The 22576-nt window shown below is 39.3% G+C and overlaps 1 protein-coding gene across 4 annotated transcripts in view; it reads right to left on the bottom strand.

The window, feature by feature from the left end:
• Nucleotides 1-10224, bottom strand: part of trak1a (trafficking protein, kinesin binding 1a) — a 294945-nt gene extending 284721 nt beyond the window's left edge. Inside the window, exon 1 of one of the 4 annotated variants that reach the window (XM_051935640.1) lies at nucleotides 10149-10224. In XM_051935640.1, coding sequence (XP_051791600.1) covers nucleotides 10149-10153 — 5 coding nt within the window. In that variant the 5' untranslated portion in view covers nucleotides 10154-10224. The remainder of the gene's footprint in view (nucleotides 1-10148) is intronic. The other 3 variants (XM_051935637.1, XM_051935638.1, XM_051935639.1) reach the window with 3 other exon arrangements.
• Nucleotides 10225-22576: the final 12352 nt, after the last annotated feature.

Raw genomic sequence — 22576 nt, 5'->3', positions numbered from 1 at the left:
ACCCTACTTGAAATCACTGGCTTTAAACATGCTTATGTTTGAAAGCAGTCATTTTTAATCTTCTGGGAGTGTCTAATATTAGAGGGCTAGGATCACCAGTGTAGAATCAAATATCAAAAATTCGAACATGAGTGTCAGTAGGCTTTGTGCCCTATGAATCAAGTTACCCGAACTCTTCTCTAACATTTCAGTAATTATTTACCGCTCTGGTGCTGATCTTTCTGATCATAAAATAGGTCATTATGATAGCAATTGATGAGAAGAATTACTAATAAATTGCAAAATTACAGTACTTGAGGGTTCCTCAAGAGCATCACTTTCTCTCGCACGATTTGGCTCAAAAACTAATTAGCACATCGTCATCTCATAACAGGCTTAAGTTTCGAGTTTGGTATTTTACCGTCCAGGCATTTTAGCTCTTGACCATCCTCACGAAACTCTGACACACAGACAGGCACACACCCATCATCAAGATATCAATGTTTTCGGTATCGGGGGACCCTAAAACATCGAGATCCGTCGAAAAATCAGAGATCAAAAATTTTGCTACCTGTCTTGCTATATGTTTACGAGACATGGACGCTATCCAATGACCTGAGACGAAGACTGGGCTCCTTTGGCACTGTGTCTCTCCAGAAAATTCTTGATTACCGTTGGTTTGACTTTGTGTTGCTCATGGAGTCCTGAATGAGGCACGTGACCTGCATTGTGAGGGAGTGTCAGTTACGGCACTACGGCCATGTGGAGCGTTTCCCCGAGGGTGATCTGGCTTGTAAGATCCTCACTGTTGGGGACCCGAGTGGCAGGACCAAGCCAAGGTGTCGCCCACGTAACACCTGGCTGCGGCAGATAGAGGGTCATTTCAGGAGGGTGGGACTGGACCCGTGTCTGCCTGGGGGGTTGCCAACCGGGATCCCGAGTTGTTTCGGCGTGTAGCGGGTGCAGCGACACACTGTACCGGTGCATACACCCCAACTTGACTTTACTTAAAGCTTTCACTCCTAGACGATAGGTTAATGTATTGGAAAGTACAAAATTAAAATGTTATCATATTCATGATCAGCAACCTTGAAACAGCATAAAATGACACTCCACATGCCTATATTGCTGATACTCCTTTTCACAAAACTTTGAAAAAAATGGATCATTATGATCACTTGTACCCCATTTGGAGGTGAACCCTTGTGGTCGGTTGATGTGGCCTGCACAACTTCAAATCCTTCTGATCACTTTTGCTGAAACACACAAATTGGTTCACTCTTTATGATAAGGGTGCAATTTCCTGCATAAAATATTGTTCAAAAATGGCCTAATAATGTTGGGTTTTCAGGTCTAGAAGGCCAAAAATGGGGGAAAAAAAAACAAAAAACTCAATGTCTTACATAATTAAACATTAAGAAAAGTTATATGTTCAGGTTTCCTTGTACCAGTGAGGCAGAAGGGACCAGACCAAAAAAAATAAATCCTCAGCACCCACATTAATAAAGGATAAGTGGCTGTGTGTCTGTCTGTGAGTCTGTATAGTTGCTATTTCTCTGTCATTCCAAAAGATAACGTATCACAAAGATGAACACAGTTTTTACTAATCTTATACCAAACAGCTTAGAACAAAGCCTAGATAGATAGATCCATCCATCCATCCATCCATCCCTCCCTCCCCAAGGGGAAATTCATATACTCTAGCAGCAGCATACTGATAAAAAAAACTATTAAAGAGTGATAACAATGCAGATGTAACAGACAGTAACTTTGTATAATGTTAACGTTTACCCCCCCCCCCCCACGGGTGGAATTGAAGAGTCGCATAGTGTGTTGGGGGAACGATCTCCTCAGTCTGACAGTGGAGCAGGACGGTGACAGCAGTCTGTCACTGAAGCTGCTCCTCTGTCTGGAGATGATCCTGTTCAGTGGATGGCTGGATTCTCCATGATTGACAGGAGTCTGCTCAGCGCCCTTCGCTCTGCCACAGATGTCAAACTGTCCAGCTCCATGCCTACAATAGAGCCTGCCTTCCTCACCAGTTTGTCCAGGCGTGAGGCGTCCCTCTTCTTTATGCTGCCTCCCCAGCACACCACCGCGTAGAAGAGGGCACTCGCCACAACTGTTTGATAGAACATCTGCAGCATCTTATTGCAGATGTTTAAAGACGCCAGCCTCCTAAGGAAGTATAGTCGGCGCTGTCCTCTCTTGCACAGTGCATCAGTATTGGCAGTCCAGTTCAGTTTATCATCCAGCTGCACTCCCAAGTATTTATAGGTCTGCACCCTCTGCACACAGTCACCTCTGATAATCATGGGGCCCGGGCCTCCTAAAATTCACCACCAGTTCTTTGGTTTTGCTTGTGTTCAGTTGTAGGTGGTTTGAGTCGCACCATTTAACAAAGTCATTGATTAGGTTCCTATATTCCTCCTCCTGCCCACTCCTGATGCAGTCCACGATAGCAGTGTCGTCTTTTGCACGTGGCAGGATTCCAAGTTGTATTGGAAGTCCGATGTATATAGGCTGAACAGGACCGGAGAATGTACAGTCCCCTGCAGCGCTCCTATGCTGCTGACCACAATGTCAGACCTGCAGTTCGTGAGACGCACATACTGCATGGTGCACTGCAAACGTTAACGCCGAGGTCTATGCCAATTACTTTGATTTCAACCCATCCTAGATGGGCAGCACAGCAAGCTCAAAACACAACAAATTGTTATGTGTTGTATACAGAGACAGGGGCCTCTCTATGTACTGTGTGTATATGTGAAGGAGTTGCTGTTGTTTGTTTATTTGTTTGTTATACTTTTACTTGAATGTCAGGGACAAAAAGATGCTATCTATCATCAGTTTCAAAGTTATCAAATCTTCACCCTTATATGTGACCTCTAAGAATTACACCACAACCTTTTCCCCTTTCGCTGTGTTAGATGAAGCCATCCAGTAACAGCCAAGTTCATCTTTCTCAACATGAACCTAGAGAAGCCGATGTGACATTCAGATCCAGACAGACAGCTCTGAAACCACCTGACTGCTGATTGCCCTCTCCATGGGAATGACAAATATTACTGCTGAAACTCGGGTGGTCATATGCAATTGGCAGCTGTTGCAAAGTCACTTACAAAAGCAGTCTGTCTCCCCTCCCGACACTTCCAGTGAAAGGAACAGTGAGGAGGATTAATAACACCAAGTTGGACACAGTCAGTCAGCAACAATTCTGGTTGGCATTTGAACTGGCAGCCTAACCGCCTATAAAGTTTCTCTGAAGTTAAACAAGGAGGTCAGGTCTTTAATGGACACCTGTTTAATCTAACCACTGGCTTTCCCATGAATGCATGTTGGTGGACAGCAGGGTCATTCCTATAATCTGCATCTCCTTTGTAAATACTGAAAGTCACCCAGCGCTGCATTCACTTTTCTGTGACTGGCTGACTGAAGGTGGTATTCTTAATTCTAACAAAAGATAAAAAGAAATTCAGTTGATTAATGAATAGCAGGGGAAACAGCGCACAGCAGGTTAGTTATTTGCTGCTGATTAGGATGCCCTTTCCTGCACCCCTGCAGCTCCACATCAGAAAGTTCATTCAGATTGAACAGAAGGATAGTTCACATGGTGGAGAAAGAGCCCATGAAAACATTAAGATTCATTCAGGCTGACCTCTAAGAACAAGCAAGGTCCAGCAGTGTCAAGTCAGACCATTCATCACTGTCAGAGTGAAAGTGAGATCCATGGCCGAAGACCCAGGAAAACACCACTTCTGACAGGCAGACACAAAACAAAAGCCTTAAGGGAGTTTGCTAAAGTGCATGTTGGCAAGCCAAAGTCCCATTGGTAGATGTGCTTGGGACAAATGAAATTAAATTAAGAGCTTTCTGGTAAGTTCTAGCAGATCTTGGTTCACAGAAGACAGAACCATGAAACACTGAGGAGGCTCTCATTCATGTTATGATGTTGATGTGCTGCCTTGAATCTGATAAGGGCGTAATTTTTTCTGCACAAAATTTGGGTTGGGAAAACCCCAAAAAACTCAATGTCTTACATAATTAGACATTAAGAAAAATCAAACAGTATATTATATGTGTAGGTTTCCTTGTACCAGTGAGGCAGAAGGGACCAGACCCAAAAATAAATAAATAAATAAATAAATAAATAATTCCGAGGTGATTTCTCAGCATCCACATTAATAAAAGGATAAGTGGCCGTGTGTCTGTCTGTGTGTCTGAATGGTTGCCACTTCTTGGTCATTCCAAAAGACAACGCATCACAAACATTCTTAGTAATAAAATGCATTGCATTTGTCATTCCAACAGATGCCGCATCACAAAGATGAACACAGCTTTTACAAATCCCATACCAAACAGCTTATAACAGAGACATATGCATTGCATGGTGCACTGCAAACATAAACACTGAAGTCTATGCCGATTACTTTGATTTCAACCCATCCTAGATGGGCAGCACAACAAGCTCATAAGCTCAAAACACAACAAATTTTATGTATCGTATACAGTGACTGGGGGCCTCCCTGTGTACTGTCTTTATGTGTATATATGAGGGGGTTGCAGTTGTTTATTTGTTTGTCTTACTTTTATTTGAGTTTCGGGGACAAAAAGATGCTATCTATCATCAGTTCCAAAGTATTAATATCTTCATCTTTATATGTGATCTCTAAGTTACACCACAACTTTTTCCCCTTTCGCTGTGTTAGATGAAGCAGCTCTGACACCAGCTGCCTTGAATCTCTGCAGGGCATGATGAAATGGAATGATTATCACAGCATTCTGGGAAGAAATCTATTGTCCGTCTCAGTCAAAGGCCATCGTTCCTTCAGCAGGATAAAGACCCAAAACATCCACCTAACAGAATACAAGAATAGCTGAAAAGAAAACATTGGAAACTTCTGAGGCCCTGGATTTGAATCCCATTGAACATCTATGGAAATCCCAGTTGTCAGATGGGGCCCATCAAAGCTAAGAGAACCGGAGCAGAGATGCAAAAAGACTCATCAAGAGATGCAGAAAGTGCTCGACTCCAAAGAATGTGCCAGCAAATATCAGTTTAACGGTCCCAATACTTTTGTGGATGTCATGTTTTACTTTTATTAAATAACTAGCTGTGTAAGCCTGTGCTGTAAAATGTCCGGGGTCCTACAAGTTATTGATATCGTCAGAAAAAAAAAACTGAAATGCAGAGTCGGTGGTTTCGTGATGCGGACATGTTCACCCCCCTTCTTTAAAAGCGGATAAGCGAGTTTCTCTCTCCTCTGAGGTTTCGTTTTGCCGATGTGCTCGCCTCACTTGTGTATTAGCGGCTAAATGAGTTTGTGTTTCCTCGGTGGTTTGACTTTGGTGACAGAGTTGCTTTCTTTCAGCTTCATGCTGTAGCCTCGTACTTCTTTCTTTTACAGACTCATTAACTTGGGGCCGCCTTGCCAGCTCTTTGAGCTTCATGCTGTAGCCTCGCACTTCTGGGCCAGACAGACAGACACACACATTTCAATGTGTAGACATTTATATACCAGACTAGCCGTCCCCCACGGCTCCATCTGATGTCACGCTTCCTCCTCCCCTCGGCCCGCTGCCTCTGTCTCAGATTACCACGAATAGATCGCTCCTGCAAACAAACTATGATTCTTAGTGCGATGTGAGAAGTCGCAAAAACAACCGGAATGTAGATTCTAGATAATTCTATAAAAAAAACCTGATCTAAATACGTTAAGTAGTTCTCTCGTTCGCTACCTAACTGGAGGTAAGGAACGCCCTGAAGCTGGCGAATGAGTGAGGAGAGCCCTGCCCTGCACTGCGTGTCTATCAGATTCGCAAAAATAAATCAGAACCGCAAGGGAATGACAGAGGTCGCAAAATCAACCAGAATGTTCAAGCAAATTCTAGAAAAAAACCCAATCTAAATCCGTTAAGTAGTTCTCTCGTCAAAAGCAGACAGACATACAAGCGGGTCTAAAAAACTATAAGAAATTTCATGCTTGGACCATGAAATTTTTAAAACCATTTCTTAGCAAACACCTATGGGCCAAGGGTAACCTACATTCCAAATTTCAAGTTCAAGTCCTCATGGTTCGGGTGATTTCATGATGAGTGAGTCAGTGGTATTTGGCTTTTATATATATATATATATATATATATATATATATATATATATATATATATATATATATATATATATATACATACCAGTAACAGCGCACTGCACGATAATGTGCAGTGAATCCACTTGACTTGAGCGTTCCTAGTTTTCCTCCTCTTTCTCTGTAAGTTTACCATTCATTTGGTCAGAGGTTGATGCACTTGCTGTTTCCTGAGCAGCTCTTCTTTTCTCCACTCTAGTGGCCTGCTGCTTCTCTTCTTCCGTCGGCATCTTTTCGCGTTAAAACTGATTAAGTTAGTTTTTGTGTTGCAATTATTTAGTACATTTTTCTTAATTTTTCAGTTAAGCTGACACTTAAGTCTTCAATCTGCCTCAAGAATGATTTAAGATATGAAGAGGTAGGGGAAGTGACCGCGAAGGTGGTAGGGAATGAGAACGGTGCACGTACACATGCGCCGCACGGCCACCCTGCTGTGCACTGCCAAGAATTGATTCTACAATAAAATAAAATAAAAATAAAGAGAGTAATTAAAATCATCACCCGGAAAGTGGATAGTAGACGTCACATAGTATATGTGTACCAAATTTCAGGTCCATAGGTGAAACGGATTGCGAGCTACAGGTGATTTAAAATTCTGGACAGACAGACAAACAGCCACGATAGCATATTATATAAGAAGATATTTATTATATATTTATTACTAGCCATCCCCTGCGTATTAGTGACACAGGACAGTGAGGAGGGCCCCGCCCAGCTCTCTACTCCTGACGTCACTCTTCCCCCTCCCCTCGGCCTGCAGCCTCTCTCTCGGATTAGCATGAATATATCGCTCCAGCAAGCGAACTATGATACTTAGTGCAAAATCAACCAGAATGTTCAAGCAAATTCTAGAAAAAAAACCCAATCTAAATCCGTTAAGCAGTTCTCTCGTGAAAAGTGGACAGACATTTTATATTATATATATATATATATATATATATATATATATATATATATATATATATATATATATATATATATATATATATATATATATAGAGAGAGAGAGAGAGAGAGAGAGAGAGAGAGAGAGAGAGAGAGAGAGATATTAAACCCTAAAACAAAAGCAAAGTGTCTGCAGTATGGAATATGGAATAATTATTTGTTATTAATATATTAATTATTACATAGAAAAATTATCACTTTTTTTAAATAGGGGAAGGGTACTAATACATTTGGCCAGGTCTTATATAAAAAGACAGTAAGAAAAGCAGAGGAATACACCAACTAGCACCTTGTAAATCTAATTTTCTTCATTTCATTGCACAAAGATTTAGGCCTTTACATACGTTTTTCTCATAACTACTTTTTGACCACCTGAACTGTACAAGATCTTTTAAAAAAAAAAAAAAAAACACAACCCACCTGGCAGCCGGTGAATTTACTGCCATATATTTTGCAGAAAAACAAATGGGGGTACTTACAAAGGAACAAAAGGATTTCAAATCATTCAGGCCCATGGCTGCCTTCTTCCATTGTGTTGCTGGCACACAGCTGGTTCTGTGCAGGAAGCTTGAGTGGATTCTACTTGGCAACATCATGCAAGGGTCTCTTCATAAAGGACACATTCAGTCAAGACAGAAAAAAAGACTACACAAGGGCTGGTAGGCTGAAGCAGACTCAGCCAGGGTACAACAAGCCCTTTACTTGTATTCAGAAAGGGAGCGACAGAAGGAAAACGCTCCATGTTGGATGAGTTCAAATATGTGGCTTGTGAGCAATCAGTTACACAAACACTTCATAAATAGGATGAAACAGAACAATGGGAGCCAACAGATACGTGCCAGGTTTAGACAGACAGCAATCAGTTAATGAAAAAAAAAATCATCAAGGTGCAGATCATATTTTTAGCCAATGCAAGCCAAGTTGCTTCATATTGTTCCGCTAACAATGGGCTACTAGCAGTAAAGAATAAAAAATGATCAGGAGACAAGACAATAACCAAGAAAACAAAGTGAGGACTAAAACAAAGAAGTCACAGAATCAAAGTCAAAATGTAATCAAAACACACTGCCTAAGGTTCTAAACCAGGAAAGCTGGTACAACAGTTTCAAAATGAGGATTTCAACTCATTCAGTGCGAGTTTATCCACAATCTTGGATATCCCCGACATGTTTATGCTGAACTTTGACCCTGACACACCTAAGACGTCACAACACTGCACATAACTGGTTTGTTATCAAGCAACTGTACAACAAATCACTCCAAAAATGGCAGCACAATTTACTTTGTTAACAGTTTGTCTGCCAACTACAAGAATTTAATGTCCCATGCCATCAATTACAAGCTAATTCAAATAGATTCTTTAGAGAAAATGATTTTGCGAGTTTTGATCAATAATAAAATGCATTTAATTAGTATATTAAAAAAAAACACTAATTTCATAGTAGCATCACAACAAATTAATCTATTGTTACTGTGGCAGTCAATGTGTTCAATAAACACAAAACATTATGAAATATGAATTTGTCTTCATTCAAATCCAAAACTAGAAGAGTTACCATTAAGAAAAACAAAATTAAAAAATAAAAACAAATTCATAACACATCTAGGGGGTACACAAATTACTTTGAAATACAAGGCATTACATTTAATGCTAAATTTCTAAATTCTATTCTAATTCCCTCCTGAGGGGAATCAACTACTATCTATGTCAGTGTTTCCCAAACTCGATCCTCAGAGTCCACTGTGGCTGCAGGTTTTTGTTCCAACCAACGTCTGTTTTTAATTGGACTCCTGGGCTAATTAAGTGATGTTTTATTTCCCAAGTTCTGTGTTTTGGGAACAATATAGAAATCAGAAAACTAAGTTTGGTAAAAAAAAAAAAAATTATATATTAAAATGTACCAAGCAGTTATATGAGAATAATGTATTTTTTTCTTTTAACAATATTTTCATCTTAATTTTCATTCTACTTTTCTAGGTGTTCTAATTGTTTAATTAATCCATTATTTACTAATTAGTGGGTCTGATGCTAAAGTAGTTGCAGCCTTTGATTATTCCGTGTTGTTTGCCAGCGTGTCTGCTCTGCTCATTTTTAATTGTCATTAATAAGATACAACAAAGGGGAAAAACTGTGCAGAGAAAGGGCAAAATATAATGAAATCAACAAAAGAGAGTTAAGCATTTCAGTCTATAACAAAAGCAGAAATATTTCTAAATGTCTTATAAATGTAAAAATCATGCTGCTGTGCTTTTCTGAATGTAGAATAAAAGAAAAATAATACCAGCTAATTAAATGAGCTCAGTGCTATCAGGTGTTGTCACTGATTAGGAATCTGGTTGAACAAAAAATCTGCAGCCACAGGGGGTCCCCAGGACCAAGGTTGGGAAACACTGGTCTATATATCTATTAACAAATGCTGTTAAAAATACAAATTGAAGGTATGAAAAAAAAAAATGAAAACACAAACTTCCAAAATCCACAACACACAGTCATACATTTACACTTCAATTATAATTTAACAACATGTACTTAAACTCATGCTGGTTTATATCTCAATCTATCAAGCCTTATTTATTATAGTTGCTTTTACAGACTACTTGCACACCACTGCACAATGCTTTACAAAATAAACACAGGTACAGAAATAAAAATAAAATACAATTAATATATTTTATTGTTTTAAATCAAAATTACAATTAAAGGCTATATTGCATACAAGAACTGTTTCTGTATTTCCTGTATTTATTTAAATGTATATGTATAAACATTTGTGTATATGATAGATAGATAGATAGATAGATAGATAGATAGATAGATAGATAGATAGATAGATAGATAGATAGATAGATAGATAGATAGATAGAAAATATGAAATAAAACACTAAAAGAATAGAAATTTTACAACTCAAACAGTTGCCAGTTTGTGTGTATGGTGCAAACCACACTGCAAATTCCTTCAGTTGAGATTAAGTAAATTAAATAATTTTGCTTGGTGCTATGTCATTCAAAATATACACACAAACCTCAGATAACAGTAATAATGTTTAAGTTTGGTCAGTGGCCATAATAAATCTCACCTCATCTGTCTTGTGAGCCAAGTAAATGGAAGGAATTATCCACGCGACTCTAAAATCCTCCACACTTGCAGCAAAGCCATCCTGTGCTATAAACTGCTGCCTGATACGTAACTCTAAGCACAACTCCCTTCTACTTATTAATAGCTCCTCTCCTGTTACTGGAAAGGTTTTCAGAACACCTTTTTTTGGTGACTTATTATTTTCTTTTTATTTTCAAATGTTAAAACAACCATAGGAATAAAATGCAATCTTTAAAGTATTACACCACCCAAAAATTATATTTGTTAATATGTTACTTTACTCCATAATGGCTAAGAAAAAATTTTAATGTCATGTTTTCAAGGAGAACTTGGATAACCTAGCGTCTGATAGTCTAGGCACCTATAATTACCAACATCAGACAACAGCAAACAATATTTTAAACATTCATGAAAAATCTCATGTTACTCATATTCCATAATCCACATGTCAAGTCATCCTGTCGTAAGGCTCATAATTCCCCAAAAACATGTATTTTTACTAAAACATTGTTAAAAATGACCACTTCCTGGAAAACGCTGCCCTGAATGAAAATGGAACATGCTGGACTGTAAACTGAAGGCCCACCCCCCTCTCTTAATTGGTCAGCAGCCCAGCCCAGTAACAGTTTATTCACTGACTTAACATTGTGCTTCACATCATATCAACAAAAAGCGTGCAAGGAGAGACATGTGAAACTAATAAAGATTAAAAATGAAAGAAAAGCGAGTGAAAACGTTAGAAAAAGAGTCTGTCTTGTATCTTGCATCTGTGCATATCTGAGATGTTTCAAAAAGAAGTTGGTCAATTCAGCCATGCAGTTTCACAGACTACTTCTTTCTCTTCATCTCTACTCACTTCTATGTGGGGTTGATGTGCCGGATCAACCTTATCCATCCAACTCGCCCCTGCATTCCCTCCCCAGTCAGCATCTTTTCCATTAAATCTTCTGTTACTTTATTCATCCACCTCTGCTTTTTCTTATCTTGTACTTCCATTTTCCATCACACTTTTGCTCACATATTCATCTTCTCTTCTCGTCAAATGTCCATAACCACTTAAACCTACTTTCCTGTACTTTCTTAGATCTCTCTCCCACTTTTGTTGTACTTCTAAAGGTCTCATTCTTATTCTGTCCCTTTTTGTATCTCCACACATTCATCTCCACATTCTCATTTCTGCCATATCCAACATATTCTCCTGCACTCCCCTTACTGCCCATGTCTCAGCTACATACATCATTGCTGTTCTTACGGCCATCTTAAAAACCTTTACCATTCACCTTATGCCGTTAAATAATCCCGAGGTACTATGAATATAAATATAACAACGGGAGGAAGGTCTACAATTTAAATGATCAATTGTGTTCGAGTGCATTTCATTTTCATTCACAAGAATGTGGTTCATTTAACAATATTTTAGTAAATTCCTATGTATTTGGGACATTGAAAGCATATGACTGGTTGACCTGACAAGCAGATTCTGCAACACTGGTAGCTTTACATTTTTTCATGGACATTTTGATATTGTTTGCCAGTATCCAGTGTTGACACACATATTAGAAAATTTGTTATCAACATTCTGTATAGAAATAGGATTAAACATTTTTCCCAGTCATTACTACAAACTACATGGAAGAAGCAACATATACAAAATAATTTTTGGGTAGATTACTCCTTTAAAAAAAGGAGATTGATTTCTTGGTGAAACTAGAAGTGAATGGACTATTAAAAAAAGGGCAGGTGACAGAAATCACACATGCCCCACCTTCGGCTTAACTCAAACTTCTCCAATCCTGCATTTTTCCTACTCTATTGCTCTCTTCTGGCTTATTAATAATCACTTTCTTCCTAATAATATCATCCTTGAGTTACATTACTGAAAGCTAATAAGAATTTGAAACAAATGTCAATTTTTATACAACCTCCGATCCTCTGAGGTCCTGAATCAAACAGATGCCAGACGCTAGCGGCCGTCTGCAATAGGGCTGCAGGAACGTCACAAGGTCCAACATCAAGAGCAGAACATATCTGTCTTGCTCTTACAATGTTCCCTTACAGGAATTTGTGTGGACAGGCACCATGGGAGGGCTGGAGAAGCACAGAGGCCAGAGGGTGAACAAACAGGTCAAATTTTGCCTGGTGGAGAAAGGGAACTCTTCACAGAGTGTAAATGAAACAACTTTCACTGCCCATGTCTAATTTCAAGACACACCTTCTCATATTAGGATCACAAGGAGGAGGGAAATTCACATACTCCAGCAGCAGCATACTGATAAAAACAATATTAAATTAAAGAGTGATAAAAATCCCGGTATAACAGACAATAACTTTGTATAATGTTAACATTTACCTCCCCCCGGGTGGAACTGAAGAGTCACATAGTGTGGGTGAAGAACGATCTCCTCAGTCTGTCAGTTTGTCCAGGTGTGAGGGGTCCCTCTTCTTTATGCTGCCTCCCCAGCACACCACCGCATAGAAGACAGCGCTCACCACAACCATCTGATAGAACATTTGCAGCATCTTACTGCAGATGTTGAAGGATGCCAGCCTTCTAAGGAAGTATAGTCCGCTCTGTCCTCTCTTACACAGAGCATCAGTATTGGCAGTCCAGTCCAGTTTATCATCCAGCTGCACTCCCAGATATTTATAGGTCTGCACCATCTGCACACAGTCACCTCTGATGATCACGGGGTCTATGAGGGGTCTGGGTCTCCTAAAATCCACCACCAGCTCCTTGGTTTTGCTGGTGTTCAGTAGTAGGTGGTTTGAGTCGCACCATTTAACAAAGTCCTTGATTAGGTCCCTGTACTCCTCCTTCTGCCCACTCCTGATGCAGCCCACAATAGCAGTGTCGTCAGCGAACTTTTGCACGTGGCAGGACTCCGAGTTGTATTGGAAGTCTGATGTATATAGGCTGAACAGGACCGGAGAAAGTTCAGTCCCCTGCGGCGCTCCTGTGTTGCTGACCACAATGTCAGACCTGCAGTTCCCGAGACGCACATACTGAGGTCTGTCTGTAAGATAGTCCACGATCCATGCCACCAGGTATGAATCTACTGCCATGTCTATCAGCTTGTCCCTAAGGAGCAGAGGTTGGATGGTGTTGTTTAAACCAGAATGTTAACATGTGTGCTTATTATTCCTGTATACTTTATTCTTCCAAGGTCCATTTCAACATTCTGTTCACAAATTCTGTTAATTTAAGCCTAAACGCTATTTTTAAACAGGAGAACGGTTTATTTGATAAGCATGCACCAAAAAAAGCTGATTTTACATGTGCACTCTTTAAGGATAAAGGAAAATGCTGCCTCAAAGGCGGATTTCTTTTAACAAAGAATAAACAAAATGAAGATTGCTTTTTAGGAGCTAGGAGGATCTCCATATTGTTATCAGCTCCATGAAAGTCACCACTGCCTTGCTTGTGTCAGTCACACTACCTCTCTCGGCAGCCCGACACAACTGCACTACAGACCATAGAATGCGTTATTGCTTTCCTTCAGCCATTCCTCTCCTCTAAATAAAGCATTTCAGACATCTGTCAACTACATTATATCAGCATAGTAGAGGAACTGACTTGGTTTTGGTTTCAAGTTCAATAATGTCGATGGCTAAACAAATGTTTATGTTTTCTGCGTTTATAGGTTGTTTATTGTAATGTGTAAAGAATACAGTAAAATTCTTAACTCACATGTGCAATATTAAAACCAACTTTAGGGTGTACTCACATTCGTGCTCATTTGTTTCGTACCGTGCCCAAGTGCGATTGTCCCACCTCCCTACTCCCTCTCTGGCCTGTACTCACACTGTGCTTAACATTCAGGGCGTGAGCACGCTTCCATCATCACCATGCGACTTTGTGTAAAGCCAAAACAAGATCCGAACGTGGAGGGACCGCATGCACATCAAACTGATTGGACTTATTTTGTGGCTGTTTGGGAGTCATGTAGGGCAGAGTAACGCTCGACCCTCTTACAAATTTCTTGTGTGTGCAGTGCAGGGTTTTGCTGTTAGTCATGCCACACATACAAGAAAATTTATATACTGACAAATGATGTTAAGGGAATAATCTGCAGCATTTCTCGCCCACTACAATTCACGTTCACGGGTAAGGAGAGAATAAAAAATCAGTTTTTAACTCAAAAGATTCTCTGATTGCATCAACAACATGTTTTCAGGCATATTTAGCGATCACGCTGTCCCCAAATGCTACTAAGCCAGGTTCAGGCCTACCTCTTCCATGCGGGCCACAGCATGGTATGGTTGGCCAGGAACGGAGCGATCACACTACTCAAACAAATTAGACTTTACGGGGTTGCATGCGGACAAACGTGCTCAGGCGCAGTACGAGTTGCCAGTGTGAGTACACCCTTAGTGAAGCTACCGGCATTCACAGAATAATGGAGTCAAACTTATCAAATAGGGCTTCCATTTTCACATGAATTATTGAAGGTTTCTTCCATTCCTTTAGTACTAGGGTGTTGTACCGTGTTATCCATTATGAATGCAGTGAGAAGTTGAGCAAAATGACACCTTTAAATGGCTAACTAAAAAGATTACAATATGCCAGCTTTCGAGGCAACTCAGGCCCCTTCTTCAGGCGAGATGTAAGATGTAAGATTACATCTTGCCTAAAGAAGGGGCCTGAGTTGCCTCGAAAGCTTCTATTCCCTTCACAATCTTCTTGTTCCTTGTTCTTCATATTACAAGAACATTCTGGAAAAATCATTATATATAAGATCTTGTGCTTTACCCTCAGCTCTGTTTGTTTCTTTGTTAGTCTCTGGCTGGCCTTATTTAATAGCTTAAATTTCATTCTCAACAGGTTGTAAATATTCATGGTAAAAGCTAAAATAGTGTTGTACAGTGGTGCTTGAAAGTTTGTGAACCCTTTAGAATTTTCTATATTTCTGCATAAATATGACCTAAAACATCATCAGATTTTCACTCAAGTCCTAAAAGTAGATAAAGAGAAACCAGTTAAACAAATGAGACAAAAATATTATACTTGGTCATTTATTTATTAAGGAAAATGATTCACTTTAAACATTCACTTTATTCTTCTTTAACCATTTTTTGGTAGAACGACTTGTGTGCTTAGGGTCGTTGTCTTGCTGCATGACCCACCTTCTCTTGAGATTCAGTTCATGGACAGATGTCCTGACATTTTCCTTTAGAATTCTCTGATATAATTCAGAATTCATTGCTCCATCAATGAAGACAAGCCGTCCTGGCCCAGATGCAGCAAAACAGGCCCAAACCATTATACTATCACCACCATGTTTCACAGATGGGATAAAGTTCTTATGCTGGAATACAGTGTTTTCCTTTCTCCAAACATAACGCTTTTCATTTAAACCAAAAAGTTCTATTCTGGTCTCATCCGTCCACAAAACATTCTTCCAATAGCCTTCTGGTTTGTCCACGTGATCTTTAGCAAACTGCAGACGAGCAGCAATGTTTTTTTTGGAGAGCAGTGGATTTCTCCTTGAAACCCTGCCATGCACACCATTGTTGTTCTGTGTTCTCCTGATGGTGGACTCATGAACATGAACATTAGCCAATGTGAGAGAGGCCTTCAGTTGCTTAGAAGTTACCCTGGGGTCCTTTGTGACCTCGCCAACTATTACACACCTTGCTCTTGGAGTGATCTTTGTTGGTCGACCACTCCTGGGGAGGGTAACAATGGTCTTGAATTTCCTCCATTTGTACACAATCTGTCTGACTGTGGATTGGTGGAGTCCAAACTCTTTAGAGATGGTTTTGTAACCTTTTCCAGCCTGATGAGCATCAACAACTCTTTTTGTGAGGTCCTCAGAAATCTCCTTTGTTCATGCCATGATACACTTCAACAAACATGTGTTGTGAAGAGCAGACTTTGATAGATCCTGTTCTTTAAATAACACAGGGTGCCCACTCACACCTGATTGTCATCCCATTGATTGAAAACACCGGACTCGAATTTCACCTTCAAACTACCTGCTAATCCTAGAGCTTCACATACTTTTGCCCCTCACAAATATGTAATATTCGATCATTTTCCTCAATAAATAAATGACCAAGTATAATATTTTTGTCTCATTTGTTTAACTGGTTTCTCTTTATCTACTTTTAGGACTTGAGTGAAAATCTGATGATGTTTTAGGTCATATTTATGCAGAAATATAGAAAATTCTAAAGGGTTCACAAACTTTCAAGCACCAGTGTATGTGTGTATATAAAGGTAAGCTTAATCTGTTTCAAAAAACATAAATAACACAAAAAAAATCAAATCTATGGCTCCATAACCATTTAAAACATAAATCATAGTGATATTTTGATTATTGATTTTATTTACTGCACACTACAGCAGGTTAAGTGACTCACGTTTAGTTGTGGTTAACTGCAGAATGGCATAATCATTAGGAGGCCATTCAATCTGCCTTTTTAATGGGATTCCAATGACAGGAACATTCATGGAGATGCTTCTTCATTTAGGAGACAGCAGACTCTTTTTAATGGGTTTGACAAAGCCTGACATTACTTGCATTTCCTTGCTCTCAGATACGGTAGCTAAAAGGAGAAATAAAAGACAAGCTTGAATGCTAAGACTTTCCTTGTGCAGTATGGTCCCGATTTTGGCACTGGCCCGGAATTAGGTTTTTCTAATTAGATATAAAAGGTCGACACATTTGCGTCTATATTGATAGGACTAAAACTTAGCCAAATAAAAAGGGAATAATTATGATATATCATAAAATCACAATTTATTATTGCATTATGACCCAGGTATTGTGATGATACTATAATCAGGGAGTCCTTGAGAATTCCCACCTCTAGTATCACTTAGTATCTGAAGTTGAACTAATGGCATCTGTTATCGGCTAAAGGCAGAAAACTTTCAATCCTCCGAGTTCAATGTGTGCTTTTTAAATTTATATTCATTCCATATGGCAGTGATCAACAATCTTAAGAAGCTTGTGTGTATGGCAGAAAGTTGTATTTCAGTCTCCAAAATGCTTAAAATAATTTCAGCGAGGTGCCAGACGGTCTCCAAATTCTCTTCCTAAAGGGCCGTAGAGGTTACTGGCATTTGTTACAGCAAAGCTTGTAGTCAGAGGCCAATTTTGTCATCTAATTGAAATTCTTTCCTAATTAGGTTTATTGTGATACTATTTGTGAACTCAGCAGAGGAGTTTAAAAGAGTGAGGTCAGATTCAGTGTCTTGTGGGCCTCCATGTCTTTATGTCATTTTGGTCACTCTTTAACAAGAGACTCTCATGTATTTAATGGAACTGCTTCCTTACTTGGCAATCTATTTTCCTGTTACTGGTGTTGGAAGTGGGCCGGTAGTCACTGGTACTCCATAGCAGCACTTCCCTGTACTGCCCTTCAGCGTACTGAAAGTCAGTATATGTAAATCGGTGCATACTGGCACGTCGCTCCAGTACGTTTTTAGAAAAAAAGAAATCAGCCACCATAAAAAAAAAAAAAAAAAACTCCCACTGGTTCCAATCCATCTGAAATAGTGTGGTGCTGAGGGGTCACCCATCGCATGGCTGCACTAGAGTCCTAATCTGGGATCCCAAGGTAGTTTGTCATGTGGTGTGTGTGGCAAGGCACTGTATCAGTGCATGCTCCTAACCTTCTCGTCGTCCTCCTCCTCTTTTCACTGGCTCTTTGAACTTCCAAGGGGGACCAACTGCTCTCCAACATATTGTTTTCCAAATTTACAAGAGGGAAAGTTTTCCAAAATAGATTCTGTACATCAGCATGGCTTTGGACCTCCAGGGATGAGGTTCCCCTTCCTGCTGTTTCAGAAGGGACTGTAAAAGCACCATTGCAACTATTACATTATATACTGTACTAGCTGCCCCCCGCAGCTCTGACAAGTTAGTAGTGAAATATAATAAAATTTAAAAATCAATTTAAAAAATGTAAAAAAAAATGCAATTCTGGCCAAGCAGAAAGTAGGCACACTCCAATGTCAAACATTGTCACTGTATTTGATTGTGTTCAGCTCTGACAGGAGAGCATCCTCCCGCATGGGGAAAAAGTATGTGGCTGTGATATCTCTGGCAATCAGCAGGTACCCTCTAAAACACACATAACTCTGATCTCTCTCTCAAAAATGTCAAACGTTACTCCTTAACAATCTGTAGGTGATAATGTCTGTTAAACACACAGGTATTGCTAGCTAAGGAAAGATACACTTCAACATGTGGTGAGAGGTAGAGCAACTCAAACAGAGGTCGGCGCGTGAGTGAGGAGGGCCCCGTAGCATCTCTCTTGGAGTCGTGCAAATACAGTTGGTATCGCAAACGAACTATGATAGATAGGGTGATCAAAGAAGTCACAAAATCAACCAGAATGTTCAAGTAAATTACAGAAAAAAATCTGTTATATATAGATAAGTAGTTCTCTTATGTCTATCTACAGTGCATCCAGAAAGTATTCACAGCACATCACTTTCCACATTTTGTTATGTTATAGCCTTATTCCAAAATGGATTCAATTCATTTTTTTCCTCAGAATTCTACACACAACACCCCATAATGACAACGTGAAAAAAAGTTTACTTGAGGTTTTTGCAAATTTATTAAAAATAAAAAAACTGAGAAATCACATGTACATAAGTATTCACAGCCTTTGCTCGATACTTTGCCGATGCACCTTTGGCAGCAATTCCAGCCTGAAGTCTTTTTGAATATGATGCCACAAGCTTGGCACACCTATCCTTGGCCAGTTTCGCCCATTCCTCTTTGCAGCACCTCTCAAGCTCCACCAGGCTGGATGGGAAGCGTCGGTGCATAGCCATTTTAAGATCTCTCCAGAGATGTTCAATCGGATTCAAGTCTGAGCTGTGGCTGGGCCACTCAAGGACATTCACAGAGCTGTCCTGAAGCCACTCCTTTGATATCTTGGCTGTGTGCTTAGGGTCGTTGTCCTGCTGAAAGATGAACCGTCGCCCCAGTCTGAGGTCAAGAGTGCTCTGGAGCAGGTTTTCATCCAGGATGTCTCTGTACATTGCTGCAGTCATCTTTCCCTTTATCCTGACTAGTCTCCCATTCTCTGCCACTGAAAAACATCCCCACAGCATGTACAGCTCACAGATGACAATTTAGATTTCACACATTTTGATTTTGCGTGTGGCATCAAGCTGCACAACCCGTGGAAACAAATAAAGTGAATATATAGACACAATACAGAAGTGAAAATATAAAAACACACACCAGAAACTCCAATTTGGACAACCCACATAACGATTACAGATTTCTAGGCTGTGTGTGTTTAAAACTGTATTACTGCATTGATTTTTTTTACTATATTTTGGTATGTAAGCATGTGTGTCATTTCTTCCATTTCCGTCACTCAGCAAACTTTAGATATTTTTGGTATTTATCATCACTGGTTTTTACACATGAATGAGCATATGTTACTTAGTCTAAAGCAATTTCGAAAGCAAAAGTTAAAGTTCCTGATACAGAAAAGCAAGCAAAACCCATTCACAATGAAGACAGAGTGTTTACTGAAAATATTGTGTATAAAGAAGTATTTTCTGCTTATTGTTTAATTCAATAAGAAGTTAATGTAAGCACACAAGTATATATGTACATACACAACAAGCAATGAGGCATACAAGTTACATGTATACATTGAAGCATTTAAGAGAAAGATGCTCCTCCTGTCCCAACCAGATACCAGGAACAAGACCATACACAAATTTCCAAATTTCATATAATAATTCTGTAGTTTAAATATTAATATTGGAGGTTATCAGGCTACGGAGCCAGAAGTCCTGTTATGTGCATGCATACCTGCCTCAGATAGGCAGACATGCCACACTCCGAAAAATGATGTCCTCATATTCACAGGGTTAACGTTTTATCAGTAAAACACTGTTGTTCCATTTTATTTCATGTAATTTTTGGCACACTTGTATTATTACTGTTGCAGTGTATAAGGAGACACAGGATCTCAAGATTGTTGACCGAGTTTAACGTTTAGTAAAACATAAGCAAAAATCATAGTTGAAGCCAAAATAATAAAGAATGTACAACTAAATCCAAAGGGCAAAACCAGAATCAAAAGTCGAAGACCAAAAATAAATTCAAAAACCTAGAGCTAGGGCCTATTGAAATTAAATGAACAACTGTTGAGAGTTTTCAAGATTTGAGTTGTGAATCCACGGAGAGATATCGAGTGTTGCAACAGTTGGCGTGTTGACAAAGTAAACTCGTCATTAGATACGGGGGTATTCCCAGAATGTCTTAAGACTGCTGTAGTTAAACCTCTGCTCAAGAAAAATAATCTCCATTCCTCTGCTTTTCAAAATTTTAGATCTATTATTTCTAACCTGCCTTTCTTAAGTAAAATCCTAGAGAAGGCAGTCATTATGCAGCTTAATGATCACCTCAATAAACCTGCTATTCTTGATAAGTTTCAGTCGGGTTTTAGAACAAATCACAGTACAGAAACTGCACTCATTAAAGTAGTAAATGACTTGCGGGTTACTGCAGACAGAGACCGTTTATCTGTTCTCATCCTCTTAGATCTGAGTGCCGCATTTGATACTATTGATTACAATATTCTTAGAAATCGCCTTGGTCAACAGGTGGGACTCTCTGGTACGGTCTTAAATTGGTTTGAGTCCTACCTGGCAGGCAGAAAATTCTTTGTTAGTTGGGGTAATTATACTTCGCAGACCCCTGATATTTTATATGGTGGTCCACAAGGCTTTATCCTGGGTCCGCTGCTCTTTTCGATTTACATGCTTCCGTTAAGTCAGATTATCTCAAGGCCTAACGTGAGCAACTACAGCTATGATGATGACACACAACTGCATTTATCAATAGCGCCTGATGACCCCGACTCTCTTGATTCACTGACACAATGTCTTGCTTATTTTTCTGAATGGATGAGTAGTAATTTTCTTAAACTAAATAAGGAGAAAACAGAGATATTAGTGATTGGCAATAATGGATATAATGAGGGTATTAGAAATAAACTTGATGCATTAGGATTAAAAGTCAAGACGGAGGTAAAGAATTTAGGGGTAACTATTGACTCTGACTTGAATTTTAAAATCACATATGAATCAGATTACTAGGACAGCATTTTTTCACTTAAGAAATATAACAAAAGTTAGAACCCTTATAACATTGCAAGATGCTGAGATATTAGTTCACGCTTTTTTTTTCCCCCAGTCGGCTAGATTACTTTAACGCACTCCTCTCGGGACCACCCAAAAAAGACATCAATCGATTGCAACGAGTGCAGAATGGAGCTGACAGAATTTTAACTAGGAAAAGAAAATCCAAACACATTTCTTCACTGGTTACCTGTGTCATTTAGAATTGATGATACTGCTGATGGCTTACAAAGCCTTCAATAATCTGCTCCATCCTATATTTCAGAATGGCTCTCACCTTACACTCCAAATCGTAACCTTAGATCTTCAAATGAGTGTCTGCTTAGAATTCCAAGAGCTAATCTTAAAAGAAGTGGTGAGGCGGCTTTCTGCTGTTATGCACCTCACATCTGGAATACGAGTTTACCAATAGGAATTTGCCAGGCTAATATAGTGGAGCACTTTAAAAAACTGCAAAAAAGAAATTAATAATTCTTTGCATTTATGAAGCGCTTTTCTCACTACTAAAAGCGCTCAGCAATTGCAGGTTAAGGGCCTTGCTCAAGGGCCCAATAGGGCAGAGTCTCTTTTGGCATTTACGGGATTCGAACCGACAACCTTCCTATTGCCAGTGCAGATCTCCAGCCTCAGAGCCACCACTTTAACATGGCTTTCTTATAGCTTCATTTTAGCTTAATCATGATACTCTGTATATGCACTGAATTATCATTATCATTCATGGTGGCTCCACAATCCATACTAACCCCTACTTTCTCTTCTGTTCTTTTTCTGGTTTTCTGTGGTGCTAATCTGCACCACCACCAACCGATCAAAGCATCATGCTGCCCCTACATTGATGGATTAAAGGCCAGAAGTCCACATGACCATCATCAAGTTCTTCCATGTAAACTCTGAATACCATAAGGACTGATTGAGGTCATCTACAGTATGTTGGGTAGAATGTCTAGAGGGGGCCGGGTGGTCTCGTGGCCTCAGAACCCCTGAAGATTTTTTTTTTGTTTGTTTTTTTCTGTCCTCCCTGGCCATTAGACCTTACTTTTATTCTATGTTAATTAATATTGCCTTTGTATTTTTTTTTAATATATTTCATCTTTTTTCTCCTTCTTTATCCTGTAAAGCACTTTGAGCTCCATCATTTGTATGAAAATGTGCTCTAGAAATAAATGTTGTTGTTGATATCGTCACGTCTAGTGTTCTCAGCAACACGAAAGACAAAAATCACGACAAAAAAAAAAGACATTAATAAAAAACAGACTACAAAAATGTAATTCTGCAGCTAA

Source organism: Erpetoichthys calabaricus, chromosome 13 (genome assembly GCF_900747795.2).
Source record: "Erpetoichthys calabaricus chromosome 13, fErpCal1.3, whole genome shotgun sequence".
Lineage (NCBI taxonomy): Eukaryota > Metazoa > Chordata > Cladistia > Polypteriformes > Polypteridae > Erpetoichthys > Erpetoichthys calabaricus.
The sequence above is the reverse complement of the archived record's forward strand: the minus strand, read 5'-3'. Positions and strand labels throughout refer to the sequence as shown.